The following is a 19,530-nucleotide window of genomic DNA, read 5'->3' on the forward strand; positions in this document are numbered from 1 at the left end:
AGGATTGGGATTGGGGGGGAGGGGAGAAGGCTGGGAAGGGATGTGAAGGGTAAACAAAGGAGGAGGCTGCAATGTTTGGTAAGAAATGTACGCATTATCCTGCCCATGTAATTGTAACCCCTCTGTAAAGTATGTTCACAAATAAAATAAAATAAAATTAAAAAAAACAACTTTTGTTTCATGATGTAAACTTGCAATTTTGAAAATCCCACAAAATTGAGCCTGACTTGCTGGGCTGAAGAGCTTCAAGTTGGCAGCCCAAATGATGTGAATTGGGCCAGGCAGCCCTGAAAATGGCTCCTGCAGAGGACATTGTGGTGGTTATTCTTCCGGTCTCCTCCCAGAGAGCCAGTCTCTACCATACTCTCCCACCAGCATTCCATGGTCAGTTTTGATAGCGTTTGACTATATAGATTATCTGTTTAACTGTAATTATCTCCTTGTATATTTTTCCAACACACTGATCTCTGCAGAACTTGTTCATGTTTATAGCTCTAATGCCTATAAGTACTGGTCATAAAACAAGTATTTATTACCATTTCATTTTATAATGAATGAATGCTGCTCATTGATGAGTCGGGGTAATTAGCTCTTACTTTTTACTGTGACTTTAATAAGACTGTAATTTCCATAAATTGTGTGGTTTGGAGGAGAGACCTGAATTAGAATTAAGAAAACAAAACTCTGATCTAGGTCAGTCACTTCTCTGTGTTTTGGTTTCCTTATATGTCAGGTAGAATACTTTTACTGTACCTATCTAACCAGATTGTAGAAGTTTATAAACTGAAAGATTATCAAAAACTAGACTGCTGCTTTGGAGAATAAGCAGATTTCATCATAACTGTTGTACCTTGATAACTGTTACCTTGTTTTACAAAATTTCTGTGATAGTTGAAAATTTATGAGGAAAGATATGTAGCCATTATAAGCCAGTCATGGTACTAACTGTATAAGTACAGTTACCATCCTGTAGTATCTAGAGGACTGGCTCCAGGACTTCCACCAAGGGTATCAAATTCCATGGATGTTTAAGTTCTTTAGATAAAATTGCATCGTATTTTATATAGTCTACATATATTTTCTTATATATTTTAAATCATTTCTAGGCTAAGTGTAAATTTTGTGTGAATGATTGCTTTACTCTGTTGTGTAAAGAATAATGACAAGGAAAATGTGTACCAAAAAACCCCCATATTTTTTATATGTGGTTGTATCACTTATACTATAGACATTTAGACAATCCACAAGTATAGAACCCTTCGGTATGGGGGGCTGACTATATTTGAAAATCAATAAGTGTAATTTAATGCTAACTTTTTGCCTGTGCTGATCTTGAAATGTGATACTCTTGATCTCTGCCTTGCAAGTAGTTGAATTTATAGAAGTGAGCCACCACACCAGGCCCTAAAAATCTTATTTTAGAATATTATAATTTAATTCTTATTCCAGGATTTTCTATACATTACTGCCTGTATTACTTTCTACAGCTCAAATTGCAGAGGCATTTTTATTGTTTTCTAAGTTTAGGCAGAATTATTTGTATTATTATTTAAATATTTTCTGCTCTTGGATTTTCTTAGTATTTTTCTTTTACCATGTCATGTGTTTTGTTAAGCTCAGTTAGGCAAAAAAGTCTGGTATGGTCATGGAAGGAGTCATCTTTGTGTTTTATAAGCTATAAAATCAGTCATCTTTTACTAATTGGTAACATCTAGGGTTTGCCTTTGGGCAAATTACTTAACTTCTTTATGACTTACTTTCTGTATCTGTGAGATTGAGTTGTTGGTATAATTAAACTATGGAGGGATTGTTGATCTAATTAAATGAAATAAACATCAACAAATAGCTTAGAATAGTTTCTTGCACATAATAAAATATTCAAAGTTAGCATAACTTGTTATTATGGGTGATGATAATGGCAATGCATGGATAGTTATTTTTCAGCCTTTCTACATGTGATCTATTTAAAACTTTTAGCTTTGTGATAGCACAAAGACTGCTTTTTTCAACCTAAAAAATTTCTGCTTTTCTTAATTTATTCATGGCAATTTGATGGATTGTTTTTCTAAACCTAGATTTAATTTTAGTGATGACAGTAATTTATAAACAATTGTGGAGTGCAGAATTGGACAAAAGCAATAAAATAATACCTAAAGTCTTTTTAAGTAATACAAGAAATATGTCAGAGCTCCAGTTTTACTCATGGGAAAGTATTAGTTTAGTATAAAGTCAGACCCTTAGAAATCAGTCTATTCATTAGCTATTATATTCTCTCTTACTATTAAATTTTTACTTTTCATATAAATATCACAAAATGATATTTATACAACATCTTTCCCCTTCTTCACTCAAGAAATGTAGAAGATAAGTCACTTACATAGTGCTTTTTGTGTGTGTGCTAGTATGGTACTTGAACTCAAGGTCTGGACACTGACCCTTTCGCTTTTTTGCTCAAAATTGATACTCTACTACTTGGGCCACAACTCCACTTTGAGCTTTTTTGGTGGTTAATTGTGTGTTAAGAGTCTCATGGACTTCCCTGCCCTGGCTGACTTTGAGCCATAATCCTCAGATCTCAGCCTCCTGAGTAGCTAGGAGGATCTGAGGATCGTGCAGGCAGGAAAGTCCTTAAGACTCTTATCTCCAATAAACCACTCAGAAAACCAGAAGTGGCACTAGTGGCTCAAGTGGTAGAATGCTAGCCTTGAGCTGAAGAGCTGAGGGACAGCGCCCAGGCCCAGAGTTCAAGCCACACAACTGCAAAAAACAAAAAAATCAAAACCTGCAAAAATAGTAAGCATTCAATCTCAAGCCTTTCAAGTAAAGGGTATTCAACCTGTACTTTGATGATTAAGGTCATTATGTACTGATTCATAATTTACTTCTTAAGGTCTTATGCCAGCACTGTTCACTATGAATCATTTCCTTATTGGGTCATCTATTTGAACTTTTGTTAGTGACAGAAATTGAGGTCACATTGTAGTGATCTCAATAGATTTTGATGCACTTTGAGTAATTAAGGAAGAATTTAATTGAGAAGTGGATTGGGGAATTGATGATACTGTTGACTTAGGCTGAATTTCATTTGAAACTGGTATTTTTTCTTGATGGAAAAATTCAGTGTCATTTAAGAAAAGGACAAGGATTTTCTGAAGAAATACCAAGAATTGAGAAGAGAGAGGAGGGATGGAAGTAGAGTAGCGTGTGTACATGTGTATGTTTGTATGAGAGAGAGAGAGACAGAATGACAGACAGGCTGACTGACAACATGGAGGAACCAAAGACAAGTCTGCCACTGGATAGATGGAATCTTTCTATTCCAGAGGTCCTAGGAGAAGAGGGTGGAAAAGAGGACTTGCTACACTGCATGAAGACACTTTTGGCACAAGGCATCCTTTCTTCTATCTGGAGTGCCTTCTAGGTGTCTGAGGGGTAAAGGAAGAAAATATATCACAGTGGAGTATATAAATAAAAGAGTTTCACAACTCTTCAAGCCATTAACTGCCTTTTCCGTTTAAAGGGACACTGCCATAAGAGAATTAATGTATTAGTATACTGAGCATTATTGGTGTGTTTTCTTCTCTCCTTTTGTATCTCCCTTTTAGAGTCAGAAGAAGAGACAGTCTAAATATATTAAAAATAAATATAATTAAAATATCAGTTGTCATGGATTCTTTGAAAATAAGACTAACAAATACTAATTGAGCCAACTAAAGTAACTCATCTAAGTTGTTATCCATTTGTGACATCCAATTTCTCTGTCTTTTCACCAGTTTCATAGAAGAATTTACAAAGGAATCCCTCTCCAGCTCCGAGGTGAAGTCTGGGCTCTCCTTCTTGAGATCCCCAAAATGAAAGAAGAAACAAGAGACCTTTATAGTGTGAGTGGCTAAACAGAACTGTTAGTTTGAAATAAAAAAGCAAAACAATTAGCTTCCAAGGTGATGTAAGATACTCACATCATAACTTGAAATGATATCACCATTTTATTAGGTTAAGTTTATGAAGCACATTTATTTTAGTGCTGGAGTCTACTTATTTTTTTTTATTATTGTGAAAATACAGAGGGGTTACAATTACATGGGCAAGATAATGAGTACATTTCTTATCAAGCATTGTAGCCTCCTCCTTTGTTTACCCTTCCCATCCCATCCTCCCTCGGCCCCCCCCTCAACACTCCTCCCCCCCACACCAAAGTTGTAAAGTTCGTTTTCGACATAACAACTTGTACGTCTCATTGTTGCAATGGGTCTACCTGCATCCCTATTTAAACGATTTGTTTTTTCCCTTCCCCTCCACAAATTATAACAACATCAAATACAGTATGGAGTCTACTTATATTTCAAATCATAGTTAATGTTGTCTGCCAACTCAGTGAATATTAAATGCTTTTCAAACAGATCAATCTAAGTTCTTAAAATGAACTATCAATATTGGGGCATATTTGAATGATGATTATATTACTAATAAAGAGATTTATAGTATCATTTTTACAGTGTCTGGTGGGGGAGGGATGTTGTTTCTAATAAGATGGAAAAGGAAGGATGAGCTTTCAAGGTAAATTGCAGATACCTTTTCTAATCCTCTCCCTTCAAGTTGGTTATGTTTATTTTTGACTTAAAGCTTTATATTACTGTATTTTAAGATTACCATACCTTTATTGTGATTATTGTTATTGGTTGTGGTGTTTTTATTTATGCTTTTGGGGTTTTTTTTTAAAGATGGGCAAAAAGGGGACGCAGAAGGAAAGAGGGGAAGGGTGAACAATGAAATCATGCTACTCAGTATGCATTATGTGGAAATGAACTATTGTAGCCTATGGACAGGAATGGGAGTGGGTGACTCTGGGGGTAACATTGTCCAAAAAACATGTACTTATTACCTGACTTATGCAATGGCAATACCTCTGCACAATACCTTAATAATAACACTATAATTATATTTTAAGAAATCACCATCCCTACTTTATTTTTAAAATTTTTTATTGTGATTGAGTGATTACATTTCACAAATTTCATAATATTGTGAGATAGTGATACTTAGTTAAAGTCACAAACACATTCTAACCTTCATGAGGCAAATTGTCATTATCATGGTCTATAAAGTTTGTGAATTCTATGAGCTTTGACAATACAGCTGTTTCTTCCACATCCAGTGATATGTACATTTCTTTCCTTTTGTATACTGTTAGCTGTTCCTTCTAACCCTCTCATTCTTTCCCTCCCATTGCTGCCCTTGAGTTGCTTAGTTTGTTTTGATCTATGTCCAGTGCAGCTGATGGGTCCCGCTGTTGTATGTTTTCCTCTGTTTCTGTGTCCTCTTACTAGTTTCCTCCAATGTGCATATATATATCATATATGTGGTCATCAGCATAGGGTCATTTAATAATGATATTACAAGATGAGTGAAGATCCTTTGTTTTCAAATCTTGTTTATTTTCTTGTATCTCCTTACATTTTGGATTTAACATGCACATATCAGGGAGACCATGTTCTGTTTGTCTCTTTGCTGTTTGTCTCTGGCTTACCTCACTCAAAATGATTTTTTCTATTTTCATCCATTTCCCCACTAGTGCCATTATTTTGTCCTTTCTAATGGCTGCATAACATTCTATTGTATATAGATACCACAATTTTTGGATCCATTCATCTGTAGTGGGGCATCTGTGTTGTTTCCATAGCTTGGCTATTGTGAACAGTGCTGCAGTGAACATGGAGGTGCATGTGTCCTTGTATCCTGGTTCCTGTTGCTCAGGATAGATGCCTAGGAATGGTATGATGTAGAGTTTTCTGAGGAACCTCCAGACTGCTTTCCAAAGTGGTTGTATTAGTGTACATTCCCACCAGCAGTGCAATAGGATTCCTCTTTGAGGGGAGAGTATTTTATATACTAGTATTATCTAAATATGAAGTACTTCATTTACTTTTTGCAATAATACCAAGAGGTAAGTTTTACTATTGTCATTGCAGATGAGAAAACTGAGATTAGTGAGGCTAAGGAGCTTTATACAAGCTTTATACAAACTTAGGGTTAGCAAGGGCACAGATAGGATTTAAAATCCTAACTGTCCCAGCTCCTGAGCCAGTGTTCTTTTCTACTGCTTTTTGCTATTCTTGTAATTGTTGCTCATTTGTATCTGTCTTAGATACAATGATGGTAGAGAGAGGGTCAGAGTCAATCCATTGTGTATAACAAACTCCTCTTCAGCCTTAGCTGGGCTTAGTCATCTGGCAGATAAACCTGCAGAGATAGTCCTCTAATTTTTTTTCATGAAACACCTTCCACTATATTTCTGACTTAGGTTAATGGGTTTATTAGATCTTCTTTTAGACAAAATTGTTATTCTTATAATGTGATACTCATGAATCTCAACCTACTTAGTCTCTGGAATAACTGTAGAAACTTTACCTTCTTTCCTTCAGGAGTTAAGAAATATACTTGATCTACTGTGTCCTGCGCATTAACTTGACAACAGTTTAGGACATAAGTAACATTTCTGACCTATTATTTTTTTACCTGTTTAACTGGGCTTGTTTCATTCATGAAAAGAGAGAGAGAGAGAGAGAGAGAGAGTGTGTGTGTATGCACACACATGCGCTGGATTTACTTGTCCTCCAAAGAAGATAACATTGTAACATTGTAGATACGTTTAGATCATATTCTCCCAACTAAATTTTATTTTAAAGCAATTTTTACCATATCAAAATTTTCTTCCAGTGTTTTGACATTTCATCTTCTTCCAGAAGGCCAGTAGAAAAATAACAGACCTGTACTTGCTCATTATCTTTTAAAAAGATAGTAAAAGAGCACATATGTACAGATTATTCTTAAAGCTGACTTTTTTATATTGCCTTCTGTACCAACATAAAAATTGTTATTATAAAGGTGATATACAGAGGGTTACAGTTATATAAGTTAGGTAAAGAGTACAGTTGTTTTTGGACAATATCACCTACTCCCTTGCTGTCTCCGAGGTTTTTTTCTTTTTTTGTTTTCAAGGGTGTGGGTCTTTAACTCTGGGGCCTGGGTGCTGTCCCTGAGATCTTTTGCTCAAGGCAAGTGCTCTACCACTTTGAGCCACAGCTCTCCTTCCACTTTTTGAGTGGTTAATTGGTGATATGAGTCTCACAGGGACTTCTCTGCCTGGGCTGGCTTTGAACTTTGATCCTCAGAGTTCAGCCTCCTGAATAGCTAGGATTATTACAGGCATGAGCTACTGGACCCTACCGGACCCTACAATCTCTCCCACTGTTTCCCTCTCATCCCGACCCACAGGTTAAATAGTTCATTTTCAACATAGTATCTAGTAACACTGCTGTATTTGTTCACCCTTTCTCCCTCCATTTTGGTGCCTTCCTTGCCCTCCCAAAGACAAATTAACAAGACAATAACCAAAACTGCAACAAAGAAAAAAAACATGTTTCTGTTAATTGAAGTGCATTTTGATAAATACCATTTCATATGATCAGATGCACATAGGCATTGCGCCTTTGTGTTCTTTTACTAAGAGTATCCTCTAACTCTGTGTGTGTGTGTGTGTGTGTGTGTGTGTGTGAGAGAGAGAGAGAGAGAGAGAGAGAGAGAGAATGCCTAGAACTCCTGTATAATTTATCATGTCCCAGTGTATTTTGGTTCTAGCTTCTGCATATGAAAGGAAACATTTGCCGTTTGTTCCTCTAATTTGGCTAACCTCACTTAACATGATTTGTTGTAGGTTCATTCATTTCTCTGTAAATAACAATATTATTTTTTCTAATGGCTGTTAACTTCCATTGTGTATAGGTACCACATTTTTTGATCCACTTATCTATTGTGGGGCATCTGGACTGTTTGCATAGTTTGGCTATTGTTTCTCCACCAATTTCTATCACGTATACAGTGCAATAATATTTTGTGACTATATGATTCTCTACTACAGAACCATACCTCTAGCCTACTCTCTGTACCATAGAAGGTGCCCTGTGATTTCTCACTTCAAAACAAAAAAAAATGCATACTTATAAGACACAACATACACACACATATATATATATATATATATATATATATATATACTAGACATAACCTGTTTTAATTTGTCAGGAATTAAGAGTTGTTTTTGTATGATTTTATTGGAATTAATTTTAGAAGAAATTTACATTACCAGTACCTAGTACACAGATCAATATTAACATGTGCATATAGATACTTAGCTACACATAAACATGGTTAAACATAAGTATAAATTTTAATCTCTTTTTTTGGTAAAACATACTGGTCATTTAGCTCCTTTTCCCCCCGATATAGAACTAATTGACAGCATAGTTTAAAAAAAATGCAAACTCACAAGTGATAAGAAAATGGCAGAAGAAAATGTCCAATTTTTGAAAAACAGACTACAGACAGGTATTTAGCAAGTCTGAGAAAACTAAATTCTATGCTAACAATGGGGATAGGAGAATAATGCAGTTGAGCTCTCACATCTCCAGAAGGTTCATATTGCCATCTTCAAGTACCTCTGGAAGTAGAGATGAAATCAGACACAGGTGGGTGAACGTCTTTGAGAAGCAGTTGTGGCCCTTCTGTCTCCTCCTAGTGCTGGCCTAGAACTAGAGGATGAAGCAGAGAGTAGGAGGGCTTCTATTGTGAATACAGTCTAATGGAGAATGTCCCTGACTTGGGACAGATTGGCCTTTTTGCTCAAGAGCAGTGGCAACCAGATGCTTTCCCTCCTCACAGGAACTGATAAGAGCCTTCCCTGGGTAGTAAGACCAGCATAAGAAAGTACACCCAAAGATTTGAGTTGCAGAGACTGCATTGCAGTTGCTGGACCAGCCACCACTCAAAGAAAACCACTGTTGTGAACTCTCACTTACCCACAGAGCTGTGCTTAGCACCTCACTTTTAAATAAAAGAATACAACATAGTCACTATACATTTGAGAAAAGTGGCTGATAAGAAAGACAAATGGAAGAAAGCACTTGTGAGAACAGAAACAGTCTATAGAGCAAGACTAAGACTTGAAATTCTAGTTAATGTCTTCAGAGAAATAAAAATAGACATTGCAACCATAAACAAATGTAGAAAGCTGTAAAAGAAATATTCAAGAACAAAACGTCTTTGAATATAAAAAAATAACAAAATTAAAACCTTAATTGAAGGTAACAGTTGTGTAACTTTCCCAGAAAATATATTTGAAGAGAAATAATAAAGAAAATTAGGTAATAGCCTAGAAGGTGCCACATGATAATAATCACAGTTCTAGAAAGAAAATGAGTAGGATGAGGAAATTGACAAAGAAATTACTAAAGACAATATTGCAGGGCTGGGAGATACATGAGTTTCTTAAATTGAAAGGATCCACCAAGGCTTACCTCTGGGGATAAACATAGATGCAAATCAAAGAGAAAATGGAAACTTCAGAGCACAGGGAGCACTGTTCCTACCAGCTTCCAAAGAGAAAAAAAAAATAGATTGCTTATAAAGAGTCAAGAATTCCAATGGCAGCCTGGAGGCCAGAATACACTGAACCTGTTCCTTTGAAACAAAAAATGTATGCTTAGAATGGATGAAGGAAGTGAATGAAATTATCACACACATTCAAGGTTTCACAGTTCTTTCATGCATCCTTTCACAAGAGCTACTGAGGAATGTATTTCTCCAAAGCAAAGTAAGAGTATAAACCAAGAAAGTGAAGATATGAGACCCAAGAATCAGCCAAAACTAGGGGCAAAGCCAAGGAAAGCCCCAGCAGATGGTGAAGGGGCTTCCCAGAACTGAGGTGGGCTGTAGGCAGCTTTGCTTTTGAAGTTAGACTTCAAGAAGTAGGTGGCTATTCTATTGGAATATTGCTGGAGATTTCTGTAGCAAATAGTGAGTTTATAATTGAATAAGCCTTAAGGATGTGAAAAATGAAGCAAGTTAAACTCCATGAGAAACAAAAATGTTGTGCTGGTAAAAAAAAAAAAAAAAAGGTAAAAAGAAATCCTAGTAGACTTCATGGCTCAAGTCATGAAGAACTTCTGAGTCTTTAATGCAAACTCTAATGGAAATCTAATTTAACTCCATGGGAGGGAAAGCTTGAGGGAACCAGAAAGGGACAGCGTAGTGGATGGAGCACAGAGGACAGGGAAAGTTTTCTGTGTGTGCCTTTTTGTATTCCTTTGATTAACCATAGGAATGATTTTCCTAAAGCAGAGAGGTTTTTAATAAGAATTATTTTGCTATTTATCACAGACTTTCAACAAATGATTTTCATTAAAAAATGTGCTTTCTTCCTCTCTTTTTCTTCTTCAGAAATTAAAACACAGAGCACGGGGTTGTTCACCTGATATCAGACAAATAGACCTTGATGTCAACCGCACATTTAGGGACCATATTATGTTTAGAGACAGATACGGTGTTAAGTAAGTAAAGTTTCATATAATGAAATGTAAATAGCATTTATAAATCTTATCAGCGTTTTTATTAAGTAAAAGTATGAGTGTAAAGAATGTCCTTTGAGGACTATAATTTTGATTTAGATATTAGTAATCTAAGCTCTTGCAAATCATTTCAGTCCATTTCGCATGAAACTTAAGATCTAATTGAACTGAAAGATTTTGACTGACAGAGATGCTACATAATAGTGGCAAAGAATCATGATTTAAAATTCTTAAAACTATAATAACACTTATTAAAACATATATAGTTGGGAGTATATATACTCAGGGATCAAAGGTTAGCCTGGGCTGTATAGTGAGTTCCAGATCAGCCTCAGATACATAGGAAGATTGTCTCAAAGATTGTTTGTATTATTTGGAAAAGTTGTAGTATTTGGCAATACCGGGGTAAATTTATACAATAAACTTGACCCCATGCATAAATGAAACTAAAAATATTGGAAGTACATTTGGGCATATCATCACATGACAATTTGGTATGGAAGGTACAGTTTTATGGGCTTACTCATAATCCAACCAATGAAACAAACCAGTGGCTTTTCTGCTTTTCACCTGGCAAGTTCAAAATCCGTGGAGCAGGCTCTCAGAAAAGATAAACTAGAACTCTTAGTATGGGTTAAAGCTTCTGTCCCAAGGTGAGCTTTTCTTCAGGGAAGCCAGATTGAATAAGGGTAAAGTTTCTTCTTAAATGCAACATACTATAGATTTTAATCACATTTATAAAATATACAACAACTAGACCAGTGTTTGAATAATGGGGTATTGTAGCCTAGTCAGACTGATACACAATGCCTACCATCACAGTCTACCTTTAACCACTTGATACTCCCACAGATCTCTTCAATCCATCCTTAATTTCCAACAAGACAGTAAGAAAGTCATACTGCTAAGATGATACAGATGTTCTGCTTAGAAATAAAAACATGCTAATCCTTTTTCTACAAGTAGATTCCAAGTCCTTGGATGATAGTGACACTTCTGCTTTAATATCATCCCTAAGTACTGGGATGAGAGAAAAAAGAAATTGTTAATATATGTATGAACATACCATAATAAGGAAGAAATACTTTTAACAGTTATAATCCTTTCTATAGCTTGCCATTTGGCCATAGCTGATATTTACAACTATCTTCTGCTGTCTTCTCCATGTGCCCTTTGCCCCTCAGAAAGTGTTAACTAGTTGAGGTCTTTTATTTGGTAGAATGACCTAGACCTTGATTAGTGAAAACTCTGGGGTTATATTTACAGTCTTGCCTGAATTGGGTTGTTACAGTTTTCCATTGACCATAATTACTCTGCCTTATGTGTACTGTGTAGTAGTAACCCATTTTCTCCATAGTAACCAGAATCATTCACCCTAACCAGCATAGTCCCCCTTTGCCTATTGAAGCATAAGAAATCTGGAAAAGAGTGATTGGGTGGCATTTTCAGTTTCTAATTAAAAAAAAAGATCACATTATATCTCCTAATAAGTACATTCTTACCTTTGTAACTAAGATCTCTGCATCACCAGAGGCTAACGTTGCTGAGACAGGAAGCAAAAAATTTACTAAGGAATCATTAGGAATAATGAGTACAGCCACTCTCTTTTCCATCCTGGGTGTCTTGGATCCCTGAATTTTGGGTATGGGAAAAGCATAGCTCACATCCTCCATCTCACTGCCCCCAGCCTACCAGTAGATGGTGCTATATTGAAGGCTCAGTTGAGACTTCAAAAGGCCATTCCACTGTTGTATGAAGTGAGATTTCATATAAGTTGGCTCGTTGAAAGAGAGTGATATACTTAAGAAATTTGGGGGTCCTTTGTGGTTTTACTGTAAGGTCTTTTTATCAAAACAAATGTTACATAGTCCCAAATACTTTATAATTTGAGCTTGGGATAATTTATGTATTAATGTAATAATTTTATCTGGATTTGTTTTCGGTCAATTAAAAAAATACTTAGATGGTTGTATAAGAAGGTTATATCACCTTTTTAAAGCTTATAATTAATGTAATTTTTTGTTTCTCTAGGCAACAATCCTTATTCCATGTTCTTGCTGCATATTCTATTTATAATACGGTAAGTTCTTTGAGGGGTCTTTGGAACAACTGAAGCTTCTTTTTGACACTCCCTACCTAACAAGGCCCTTCTACACATTTCTTCACCTCAGGAGCAGATGGTCCCTACAGTCTCTGAGCTCTGTGGATCTTTTCACAGCTCCTACACTAACCCTGAGATCTTAGAGCAGAGCTGATTTGAAAGTAGAGAAACCTAGTGATCATAGTGTGCCAGTGAACCTCAGTTTTTCCTTCTCCCTCAAGATTGTTTTGTTACATTTTGTGGCATTTATTTTTAAACATAAGATTGAATGGGCAGAATGGGACAGGAAGTTGTTGCTTGTCAACTTTATCACTTCCAGGAATTGCCTTTTAGTATCACATTCTATTTATTAGTGAGGCCCAGCAGAAGTAGACTATCCTAAATGCTTGAAAAATAGTCATACTATTCTTTGTTTGTTTCAGAGGGTACAGATTTTTATTTCTTCCAATGTAACTATGAATATTTGAGGTTCTCTAAGAATACTATTCTTAGAGCATTTACTGTTCTGAGAAGAGAAGATAATTTAGAGAAAGAATGTGGGTAGTAAGTATATACTTGTTGATTAGATTCTAAGGAAAACACCTTTGAACCTTGGGCTAACTTCTATCATAGCTAAAGCCTTCAGAGTAACAACAAGAGTAGAAACTCACTCAAACTAGGGAAAGTTTAAAAAAGGGATTCATTTATTATTTCTCACAGAAATGAAGCAATAGCTGGGCTTTTTGGAAATTTCAGATACAAAACAGGCAAGATTCATTAAAAAGGATAGCTATACTTTCTCTCTTCAGCTCTGAGGCTCTGAGGTCATGTAGTATTTCCAATTATTTCTGTAAACTATTTATTCCACTGTTCTGTCCCCAGTAATTTTCTTTGCTGAGTTGCTAGTTACACCAGGCTAACAGATCATACATAGACTGGATGTGACCATACTCTTCAAGTGCATATAACTCTCTGTGATGATGATCTTTGTGGCTTTTTCAGATTTCTTAAATTAGTCTGACTTACCAGTACACCCAGATATCAGATGTCATCTGGTCATCTGGTTCCTGTGACATAAACATGAATTCTTAGGACAGATATAAATAGGGACTGTAATAGGGTGGGAGTTTTCCAAGAGGGAGCATAAACTAGATGGACAGCTTTAAAAAATATTTTTAAGGGTCCAGAAATACAGAAGAAACAAGATAGCAAATGGAATTGTATGAGGAGAGAATTTGTCAGCATCTGAATAAGGAAGGAACTGTTAATCATCATACATGGAATGAAATAAATACAAGAAGTTTTTAAAGAAAGTATAATGGTATCAAACAAAACACCTTTTTTTCAGTTTGGTGTGCCCTTTTTTAATTTAAATTCTGTTATAAAAGTGATATACAGACGGGTTAGAATTACATAAGTCAAGTAATGAGTATATTTCTTTTTGACCAGTGTCACCCCTCCCTTGTTTTCTCCTAGTTAGAAAACACTTTTTGAAAATGTAGATTCAACTGGGCTACGGTGGTTCACACCTGTAATCCTAGCTACTCAGGAGGCTGAGATCTGAGTATTGCAGTTGGAACCAGTTTGGGTAGGAAAGCCAGTGTTACACTTTATCTCCTGTTAACCACCAAAAAGCTGGAAAGAGAGCTGTGGCTCAGTGGTAGAGCACTATCCTTGAGCAAAAAAACCTCAGTGATAGCACCTCAGTTCTGAGTTCAAGCCCCAGGGTCAGTCCCCCCAAAAAAATTCAGATTTAGTGGGGGATGTATTCTTGAGCATAGTTTTATTATATGTGGCATAGTGCTATAAAGATTGTAACATTTGTCTCCATAATTATCTATTGAGAAATATAAGTAGTCATTTCCTGATGCTTCATAGATCAACTTTCTCTATGTGCTTTTACCTGCAATTTGACGTTAAGCCCTCCAATATTTGTTGTCTTATTTGCTCTTTAGGAAGTTGGGTACTGTCAGGGGATGAGCCAGATCACAGCTTTACTCCTCATGTATATGAACGAGGAAGACGCCTTCTGGGCCCTGGTCAAACTCTTTTCAGGCCCTAAACATGCCATGCATGGTAAGAAAATCCCATGTCTTATCATAAACCATAAAGAAGAGAGGGGGCCAAAGACAAGTGAAAACAAAATCAAGAGATGTTTGGTAGAATAAATACAATAAGTATGATGTCTCAGAGCTTACTTGGTTAATACTTATTACTAATTTCTTCCTTCATTTTTCTTTATTATAGTTTTCTGAACTTTGCTATTCTCATTGATTTTTGTCTTTTCTCTAATGGGTATTGTTGACATTTCAAATTTATTTTCTTATTTTTCCCCAGTCACAAAAGAAACTTATCCCTAGATTTAGAGGGATTTAGGAAAAGAAATAAAAGCTAGCTTTTGATTAAAAACAAAAAAAAGAAAACCTTTCAGACAGCCATGCACTTATCATTTCAGTGAAATGTTATCTTTGGCTGATTGTTAGGTATAACTTCTTGTCCAAGAATATTAACTGAGAAATGGCACTTAGTGTATAAAGGTAAGGTGGTACATACTAACAAAGTAGTTTTATAATTCAAGTATGGCTTTTAGTTCTTTCAGCCATTAGTTTTGTTTTCATTTTAAATCAAAGTCTGATAACATGTTGTGGGTTACTCAATATTTAAGTTACTATTAATATTACTTGACATTTTAAAACAGGCATAATTTTTTTAAGTTTACATACTATTCTTTAATACCTTTTCCTTTAGTTTGCTAAGATATACATTAAACCTTATTTCAAAGAGTTTCCATTGTAACTTCTTTTGGAAATAAAAGTGGCATTTGTCTGTATAATGCAAAATTATTTACCTAGTGTCATCTATGTAAGACCATTTTAACGCTAGTTTTACTCCAAGAATGGATCATCTTAAAAATGGCATTTGTCCATATAATGCAAAATTGTTTTCCTAGTGCCATCTATGTAAGACCATTTTAACACTAGTTTTATTTCAAGACTGGATCATCTTAAGTTAACTTTGAGAATTTTATGCTTTATGTGGTAGAAAATCTGCCACATACAATGTTATTTTCATAATTATTAAAATTAAGATCTTCCATAGTCTATTATATATTCAGTCTGATGATCTAACCAGGTGGCTTTTGTGAGTATATTGTGTATAAAGGATGACTAATTTTGTGTGTGTATGTTTGCTTGTTTGTCACTATCTCTCTTAGTGTTCTTTCTAGTTATTTTAACAATTACTGTGTGCATAATAACAGTTTCTTGGCACTTTGCATTCCATAAATGGACTTCAGAAGAGAGACATATTATTATACTGAGTTTTCATCCAATAGGCAGTATCATTTACAAAAGCATCTTGAAGTCTGTATCAGTCTTTATTTTGCCTTCCTGTGTGATATTATTGCTGATCTCTTTTGGAGTACAATTGAATGTTACAATTTCAATGATATATAATTATGTGGAAGACTGCCTAATTTTAGAAAACAATCATTTCTTTTAAAGCTGTTTCCTAGCTTAGATTCAGCAATTATTGTCACCAGTTTAATCTATAAAGCAATACTAATTCTACTGTGCTGACATTTGTACTTGTAGTGCAGTATAGATCATTATTTTGGGTGAATTTGTTCTTAAGAGACTTGTATTTCTATGTCTGCCTATGAGATTTTATAACTAAAGGCTGTCTCTGATCTTTGAATTGCCCATCAGAAAGTGATATCCATTCTGAATCTATGGAATCAGAGCTAGGACTGGAAAAGATGAGCCTGGAATATCAGTGAACAGTGAAGCAATGTGAGGTATCTTAGTATTTTTGAGCTAGTTATTACTGAAGTGCATTGACTTTTTCAAAAGTCAGACTTTCCTTAAAATTTTTCCAATTCTCATTCCTATCAAATTGACCATAAAAGTGGCCATAAAGAGATATAGATTGTTTTAAAGGAAAAACATTTCACTGGAAAATACTGCTGTGTGAGGAAAAATATCTCTTATCTGGAAATTTTTACACATACTTTCAAAAACTGAGAAGTAGTTAAGGTTCTGCCTGGTGGATTATAATATTTCACAGTCATGTGTTCCCTGACATCTTGAAGGAACATAGAGTCAGTTGTTAGAAATAAATGTTCTGTAGGAGGCAGGGGATTGGCTCTTGGCTCAAATAAGTCAGGGAAACAAAGTTAAAGCAAAATAAGGTTATTATATCTAGAGATAAGGCTCTAAAATAAGCTGATTTGTACATCATGAATAGCCAACAAAAGTATGCATCACTTACATTTTTCCTGGATTCTTTAAAAATAAAAACCAAAAACAGACCATCTGGTAATAGATTTCAGTGTTGCATAGAAACTAGACTGGAAAATAGTATGTGGAGAATAAAGTCCATTGAGTATATGTCCTTTTAAATGGATTACATCAATATCTGAAAGGAAACTTATGAATAAAAATCAATGTAAAGTTCAATGAGTTCAGTACACAAACTAATACTAACCATTTGTAATTAGTGAACTCCTAAAATCTTACAGTTTATATTGTATAAGCCATTAGGACACAATATAATTTTTAACATAATATTGATCATATAGTGCCTGCATATTTTAGTTGATGTTAAATAGAGTGTATAGAAAAGATTAAAAAGTGATTTAAAAAAACGTTAGAGGCAAGGTAATAGTGAAATTTTTAGAGGGAGCTCGAAAGGTAATAACACATGTATGGAATATATTAACACTAAAACAAAATGATAGTCAAGATTAGAACAATATTAAAAAACTTAGTCATTTTGGATATGGCTCAATACTTTTGTTTTAAAAAATATTACCTCAGCGAGGCACCTGTGGCTCACGCCTGTAATCCTAGCTACTCAGGAAGCTGAGATCTGAGGATCATGCTTCAAAGCCAGCCTGGGCAGCCAAATCCGTGAGACTCTTATCTCCAGTTAACCACCAGAAAACCCGGACATGGCACTGTGACTCAAGTGGTCGAGCACTCATCTTCAGCTGAAGAGCTCAGGGACCATGCCCAGGATGGGAGTTCAAGCCTCATGACTGACAAAATAATAATAATAATAATTTTTAAAATGACTTCAATAAATGGATTGATTTCCTTTTTTCTTACCATTTTAGTTTTCCTCTTAATTTAGTAATATTCTATCATCTTTAATAACTTTATCAAATTTTAGGTAATGTTTAAATATACTACTAACTAAGGCTTTATCCAAATTTACATAAAATTATTTCCTTAGTGGGGAGGGAAATGTTTTAGTAACTAGTGGTATTTCTTTTCATTTTTGACAATTACAAATAAAATATGTGACATTTTAAAATTGAGGTCTTTTGTTGGTATTATTTTTGAAGTATTGTTTTTATGTTTGTATTCTAGGATTTTTTGTCCAAGGTTTTCCTAAACTCTTGAGATTTCAAGAACATCATGAAAAAATACTGAATAAATTTCTGTCCAAACTTAAGCAACACTTGGTAGGTAGATGTGACACTGACTTACACCCATAGACACCAGAATAAAGCTATAATAACTTAATTCAGTCTTTGATCCCAATTGCATTATTAATTTATGATGTCATCCACTTAACTTTTACTATGTAGTTATAATTCCCAGTGTTTGAAGACATTAGGTTTTTAAATTTTAATACTGATAGTCTATCAGAGTACTAATTCAGATTCAGATTACCTCTATGAATATTAAAAGTAAGGCCTTTACAGATGTGTTATTTCTCAGTTATTTCGGAGGTTTGCAAAATTGTATAAAAAGCATTTCTCAAACTCATTGCTTATGAAATGTATATATGCTTTACTATAAAATAATGAAACTATAAAAAGAGTTTACTATAAATATATTAATGAAAGTCTAAATGTATAATCCTATCATGAAAAATCTATTCTTGGAGTTATTTTGAGAAGTAAAATTTTGGGAGAAAAAGAATTGAAAAAATGAAAAAGATTTATAGTGAGATGATGGCTGTTTTTTTATTTTGGCAGCTACCTCCCATAACCTTTGTACCTTTGAGTATTATGTTATCATATTTCATTGCTATAATTTTGTTGCAGAAATTGTGAGGTCTTTATTTTTTCAGGATTCTCAAGAAATCTACACAAGTTTTTACACAATGAAATGGTTTTTTCAGTGTTTCCTTGATCGTGTAAGTATTTATTTGCAAAACTCAGTCATAAAATTCTAAATCCAAGGTGAAGGAAAGCTGCTTGGCCTTACTTGAGTTTTGTTTTGCTCTTCATTGCAGACTCCTTTTACACTGAACCTCAGAATATGGGATATCTACATCTTTGAAGGAGAACGAGTCCTAACTGCTATGTCTTACACAATCTTAAAATTACACAGAAGTAAGAAATGGTTTAATTACAAAGACTTCATAAAAACTGAAGTCTATTTCAACTCTGATGTCTCAGTCCCTACTCTACTTCAAATTCATTGTCTTCCATTACGAGTTGTTTAAAGAAATTTGGAAACCAATGGAGAAATCATCTTCAGTTGGTTCTTTCTCATGACTAGATGACTCATTGTAAAAGCCTTTGCTTCGTTTCTCCTATATTACTTCATTTTCACACTTTCAGAATGGAATATAGTTTGGTGGTATCTCTAATATTGTTCGTAAATGTTGGTTTCCACTGGGACTTTTTTCATCAGTCTGAATCTTAGGTTTATAATAGGAAAACAGAAAAAGCAAGGAAAACAGGCCTGTTAGTTAAGGGGGCTAGAGAAAACATTTCTACTACTGTTTCCTCCTTCTAGAAAACCAGTTGTAGAAGGGGAGTTTATAGATCTGTCTTTCTGCTTGAATACGTCACGGCTTCTGGGCAAGCATAGGCAGTATATAGAGTTGCATAAATAAATCAAGGTTTGCTATGTTTTTTAGTTTTTAAAAAGGTACTTTTAGGGCTCTGTAAATTTGATTTATCATACCTTACTTAAGAATCAAGAAACATCCCACATCCACAAATCAGCCAACGACAAATGCTGGAGGGGATGTGGAGAAAGAGGAACCCTATTACACTGCTGGTGGGAATGTACACTTATACAACCA

At 34.8% G+C, this 19,530-nt stretch overlaps 1 protein-coding gene across 1 annotated transcript in view; it reads left to right on the plus strand.

Moving 5' to 3' along the window:
• Nucleotides 1-19,530, plus strand: part of Usp6nl (USP6 N-terminal like) — a 111,969-nt gene that overhangs the window by 70,590 nt on the left and 21,849 nt on the right. Inside the window, exons 6-12 of the mRNA XM_013014750.1 lie at nt 3,774-3,881; nt 10,276-10,385; nt 12,435-12,483; nt 14,439-14,559; nt 17,856-17,950; nt 18,565-18,630; nt 18,730-18,829. Of these exons, the coding sequence (XP_012870204.1) occupies nt 3,774-3,881; nt 10,276-10,385; nt 12,435-12,483; nt 14,439-14,559; nt 17,856-17,950; nt 18,565-18,630; nt 18,730-18,829 (649 nt within the window). The remainder of the gene's footprint in view (nt 1-3,773; nt 3,882-10,275; nt 10,386-12,434; nt 12,484-14,438; nt 14,560-17,855; nt 17,951-18,564; nt 18,631-18,729; nt 18,830-19,530) is intronic.

Source organism: Dipodomys ordii, unplaced genomic scaffold (assembly GCF_000151885.1).
Source record: "Dipodomys ordii isolate 6190 unplaced genomic scaffold, Dord_2.0 Scaffold24, whole genome shotgun sequence".
NCBI classification, from domain to species: Eukaryota; Metazoa; Chordata; class Mammalia; order Rodentia; family Heteromyidae; genus Dipodomys; species Dipodomys ordii.